This window comes from Nothoprocta perdicaria, unplaced genomic scaffold, assembly GCF_003342845.1.
Source record: "Nothoprocta perdicaria isolate Ctin4 unplaced genomic scaffold, notPer1 scaffold_36, whole genome shotgun sequence".
Lineage (NCBI taxonomy): Eukaryota > Metazoa > Chordata > Aves > Tinamiformes > Tinamidae > Nothoprocta > Nothoprocta perdicaria.
In genome coordinates this window covers 2,377,122-2,383,121 of record NW_020455599.1, presented here as the reverse complement: position 1 = coordinate 2,383,121, position 6,000 = coordinate 2,377,122, and the positions used below count along the sequence as shown (strand labels likewise).

Sequence of the window (6,000 nt, the reverse complement as noted above, 5' to 3'; positions counted from 1 at the left end):
AACTTGTAGTAATAAAGCTGCTGACTTCAAAAGGCATGAATATGCAATGATGCATAATTTGATTCGAGTGCATTTTAAAATATTGAGCCTAATTCAACTTTCAAAAAATATTGCATATTTTTCCCGGAGGTAGACATTTTTGAGTTTGACATCTTAAATTTGTTGCAACTATTCCAAAATGATTTCAAGAGAAAACTTGCCTAGACTTAGGGCAGAATAAATAAAAATAATAAGAATTCTTCTTTGTTATAAACCTTTAGTATGCCATTGTCATTTCAGTGGCCCTGGGCAAAAATGTCACTGAGATGACTACAGAATGTCTCTTTTTTTTTTCTCCTTCCCCCCCCCCCCCCTTTCTGGAAGACAAGCATTATTCACATGTGCTTTATTTTTATGCACTGTGGACATGCAGCACCCCTGCAGCCTTATTTAATGTCTTAATCTACATGTGGCTAGTATGTCTCCTTTAATTTAGCTTTATCTCAGTAGATTTTAAGCTCTTTCATGCTGAAGTCACACTTTCTCTCCTTTTAAGGTGTTCAACTCACTATAAGCATGGAAGAATACTAATCTTACTGTTGGTAGTAAATATTTGTTCAGTAAACATTTTTAATATAGTGTAAGGAATTGGAGACTATATTTTGAATTTTCAAACATATACCACAATAAATCTGCTAGATATTACTGTAAAACATCATGTTAAATATGCTCCTTGAGTGTAAAATTACTCCTTAGATTCCAGACTAAGATATCTCTGTACTTAATGGCACTCTTCTGGGTAGATTTTAGCAGAGCTTGTTATGTGTGAGACGTGGAAAGACACGAGTATAGGTGCATAAAGGAATTTAGGATCTCAGTCTATTTATGATGAATTTTATGTTTCCTGAAAGTACTTGTATACATATATATTTTACTTCATAAAATACACACAAGAAAACTGTCGAGGACAAACAGTCCCTTCAAGAGACAGGAGAATATATTTTTCTCGCGTTCCAGCTGTCTGCATCTAGAGCTACTCATGAAAAGTTTGTTCTTAAACTCCCCTGTTATCTTCACATGTATACTTTAAAAAAAATATTTACACACACATTTATATATTTAGGTTAAATCATAATCTTGGTAGTCATTTTTATTAATGAACCTCACTGGATTTTCTGGATTTCCAAATGAGTTGTTATCAAAAATTCTTCTTAAAGCATACACTTGAGGAAGATGAATAAAGAAGTAATAAAACAAGCAAGTGTCAAGTGGACTCTGATCAGTCGCATTAGACTTCTTTCACCTTACGTATAGGTCCAGGTTGAGGTATGTGTGCGAGTACTTAGTTCATGACTGACAAATAGATACCTGTAGAGCAGCTAATCCTGAACCTTTCAAAATGAATAATATCATTGCAGATAACCATCTTAAAAGTTTACTATCTTGATTTTAATATCTTTTTTTGCAATGGAGCTTTGAAAAGTGAATTAAATGAGTTTGTATTAGTTTTTTCTAATGGATGTTCACTTCCAGTTTCATTTCCAACTCTGTTCAGCTGAGTGCTGATGTTATAAAAGAGTAATGTATTTATGTCCATATGAGAGATGAAGACAAATGTTCACAAAGATAAGAATATTAGTAGAACAGCAATGAAGGCAGAAATTCAGTAAATGTAAAATATAAATATATTTATGGATTGAGTTGACTATGTTCTGCTTTTCCAAGTGGGGAATAAAATGTACCCTGTCTGGAACACAATTCTTTCTTTCAATTGTCCAAAAGAAAATATAAGCAAGTAAGGAGAATGGGCATGAAAAAGATGCACAAGGGTCATAACAATGTTATTTTTGTGATATTCCAATCCATTGCAGACATTCATGCTGTTCTCACTAATTTCTTTAACAGGTGGGAGAAACCCTTCTGATCAAGGTCAAGAGATGTTATGGACACTACAGCAGTGCCCAGAGTGTGGGGCCGGTGTGCTCCTCCCCTTGCCCTAGCTTCTAAGCATCAAGATTATATCAGCAAACCGTGCTTTACTCGGGTTCCCACACTTTAGCTTAGGAACATAGGAAAATGAAGACCTTCTTATGCATGTAAAATGTGCCTGTTACACCCCAATGTGCAAGAGTGTGAGCTAAGGTTGCTTGTAGACAGAGCACTGGTGTGTACACTGGGAAGCCCAGATTGGATTCCCCCTTGTTTTCATGTTGGGGAACTGGACAGAGGATGGAAACCTGATGGATCCTGGATTTTTCCTTTTTTAAAAAAAAATATATATATAATATATATAAAATCTAAATACAGATATATTAAAAAAACTAAATGGCTGACTCAAGAACATACTCCCCTTCTTTGTATCAATATTGCTAAACTGTCGTGTCAGCTGCCCTGAAGTGGCTATGATAGTAATTCTTCCCTCCTCCATCTTATTTTGCTCTTACTGCCTGTAGCACTCTAATCCTTTATTTCTCCTGACTAAAGCGTGTAGGACTACTGCTAAACATAGCAACAAATGATATGCTAGCTTTAAAGCTACCATCAATGTGCATTGATTTAGTAGACCAAAACAGGTCTGGCATTGTCCCAAAAATACATTAAATACAAACTCAAGCAACTCAGTCTTCCTGCTTTTCCTTTATATAGTACTCTTCAATGGAGTTATCCATCTGTTATGGAGGCAACTGGGTTAAATGCATGTAGCTTAAAACATTGCTCCTTTCATGTGTGAAACATCTGTATTTTTGCATAGACTTTGCAAACTTTTCTATGGCTGTTTTTAAGTTAAAAATGTCTGTAGAAATGGAAATTGTAATACAAATTTTCTTGCTTAAAGCTTTAGAGAATTTATTGCAGACAGCTGACCAAACCAGCTCTCCCTGCTCTTTACCACTTTCTGTGCTGTGACGTGTTCTCAAGTAACATCTTGAAAAACTGTAGGTGGTTTGGCATGCTTCTCCACTCCTCCTTATCCATGATCTCAGGTTATTTTAATAGTATTTCTAAAGGCTCCAAAGAGCTGAAAATAAAAATTGGAAGCTGTTTGGATTTTAGGGCAGAATGAGCAAAAGCAAGCAAAACATAAAAGATAACATGTCAAAAAGGACATGTGGACACCTTGCATTGTACTAAAGACACAAGAAGCCTCCCAAATATTAAGTCACCTAGAACTGGTCAATAGACCGATAGCCAGGCCCATGTGTGCAGACTCAGCTGTGTCGTGTGAGGTTCCTCCATGTGTCACCTTGCAGCTTGTCCTGTCCCTGGCGCTGCAGCTGGGGGAAGGCTGCACCGTGGGCAGCAGGCAGAGGCTGGGGCGCTTGGGAAGCTCTGTGTCTAAGACAGCGCTGTGAGTAAGCGTGCTGCTACTCCCCCTTCCTCATCCATGCTGTGCATGACTATATGCATTATAATAGGCATGCATGGGGGCTATAAAATTAACACATTCATGACTGTCCCAAAATTGTGGTTGGATTTGTTGACCGTTTAAAATATTTTTTCCTAATTTTCTAATTTTTTCTTCAAGTTGACTTGAAGTAAATGCATCCAATTTTATTTACCTTTTTTCTTAGTCAGCCTGTAAAGTCAGTTTCCAGTGCTTTAATAGAAAAAAAAATACACAAAACTATAGCAAGACTGTCAGACATTTAAAGGAAGACATTTGATTAAATTAAACCAAGCTATATTGCCATGTTTCTTTCATACACAGCATGATGTTGTCAGTCACTTTCTTTTACGTAAACTTAGGATTGATTTTGACCTCTTTTTATAATGCTACATTACATATAATATATTAAAAACTGGCTTTTTGTTCTCATCTCCATAGTATGCACTCCCCTTCTGACCCCTGTGGGTGAACAACACACAAATCCCCACATTTACTGTTTTGTAACTGTGTTCGTTTTACCAGAGCAAAACAAAGTCTGTTCAAGTGCATTGGTGCTCTGGTTTAATGAAGTAGAAAGTACTGTATATTTTCAGAAATATCAATATATTTCAGGCAGTTTTATCTATGCTCAAAAAAATTCTGTGTCCTTATTTTTCATCTTTGTTATAAATCAATTTTAATATATTATTAAAAGCTAAGTGGCCTACATGCCCAATTTACTGCTTTTAGTTTTTTTTTTCCTTCTCTCTCCATGTTCAGTGCTTCCGTTACAGAACTGAAGGTCAGCCCTTTCTAAACAGAGAATATGCTGTGATGAACCCAAGTGGCCATTTTTAACAGCTCCTTTCTTTTATATGTATGACAATTTAGCGAAGGACTATGCCTTTCAGCTGTTTTTATGTTTGCTGAGTAGTATACTATGAAAAAGCAGTGGTGAGAAGACTGAGTTGGTTTTTGCAGCAGTGCGTGCAGCATCTTGCAGCGTGAGGATATCGGCAGTGTATTTGGGTTGTCCCAGGCTCTGGATGAATTATTCAGGCTCTTGACATCAGAGGTTTCTGCCAGCGGATTGGCTGTGACTTGGGTAATAAAATCTTTGCTCAGAACAGCAGTCTAGGAGGAGGATGGTGGGGAGACCAGCAGAGCTGCTACTTCAAACACAGCTGGCTTTTCCTGGCTGTTGCATCCCTGCAAGAATAAAGAAGGATGTTTTTAAGGTCTGGCTCCATACGAGTTCTCTGCTAGGAGCCGGAGAAGGGATTGGTGCAAGAGGAGAGCGTTCTCAGTGCAGCAAGTGATCACATTGCTCTTAAAAATATTGCTTGTAGCTGTGTTCTAAATACAAGCTGCACCCTCACTGCACGAGCCGGGAGGAGCCGCAGAGGCAGCGCGTATGGCTGGTTACAGAGGTGCTGCTGGCAGAAACGTTTCATCGTTAAATTTGGTTCCTAGATTCTCCCCATACCGGCAGGGTAAGTGGGGCAAGGAAAACGCTGACGTCTTTGCAAGCGGGGTGAGCACGAAGAACTATGTAACACATGCATCTTGTGGTTGTAAATAAGCATCTCTTCTATGGAGTATTTACGTCAGAGAAATTTGGGAAAAGTATTTTTGTTGTGGGATTTGTAAAATCAATCCACTGTTTAATTTTATTCAGACGTAGGTTGTTTTAGTTGATTGCATCTGTTATTTCTAAACATAATAGTAAAGTTTCCGTTCTTTAGTGCTTAGTCTATATTAAGTTATTGATGAGATTGTGAAGAATGCTTTATTCATGTATTGCCTTGAAATAGGCTATTTCTGCTGCTTACTGCTGTGACAGGAGTGGAGTAGGTCTGCTGCTGGTGAACAATTAGAAGCCAGGAATCTTGTCTGATTTCCGGTTGCCAACAGAAGTCCAGTTGATAAACATGCAGGATCAAGTACAAATTAGGGAACTGCAGACAAAGTAGATTAGGGCTTAAAGACAACTATCGTTTTGGCTCATTTCGTTGATTAAACGTATTCTAAAGACCCGGTTATCTTTGGGTAAGCTATTGTTATACCTGTTTGTTTCTGGGAAAGTTTGAGTTTGAGGCATGGATGGAGTCAGAATTGGATGGATTGGTGTGCTGTCTTTCTCTTCATTCCATATCGACAGGATATAATTCAAAAGTTCAGCCAAATTCTACTGAAATGAATTGGGCTACCTATATAAGTAATAGCTTGTCAGAGCAGAACTGGCACTTCCTATATATTGCATATGGAAGGCTCTGTGTATATAGTCCGTCTGTATGTTTTCTAACCCAAACTTTATTTTCCAGGATGTTGAAATTCAGCATTTTTTTTTTAATGTTATCCTCTCATATATCTTTGCATGTTTTTGTATGCAAGCAAGACTTTTAGTTTTTGAAACAAGGATCAAAACTTCCTCATTTGTAAGTTGGCATATGTCAGAAGAGCGAGTGGGAAGAAAAGCTATAACCCTGTGATTCCAAGGCAGGGCAGATAAAATTATGATTTAGAGAGACACCCTCCCACTGTGCCCCAAACCGTTGGTACTGAATAAGGCATGATGCAGTATTCTGAGTGATGCTTTTCATCACTTAACTGTAAGTGCAACAAGTAGGTGCTAAAATTGTAATGAATATTCT

General features: G+C 37.6%; 1 protein-coding gene across 1 annotated transcript in view; it reads left to right on the top strand.

The window, feature by feature from the left end:
- The first annotated feature begins 4,760 nt into the window (after positions 1–4,760).
- The window catches only part of SYNE1 (spectrin repeat containing nuclear envelope protein 1), a 224,829-nt gene continuing 223,589 nt past the window's right edge, over positions 4,761–6,000 (top strand). The window contains exon 1 of the mRNA XM_026044390.1: positions 4,761–4,839. Coding sequence (XP_025900175.1) covers positions 4,761–4,839 — 79 coding nt within the window. The remainder of the gene's footprint in view (positions 4,840–6,000) is intronic.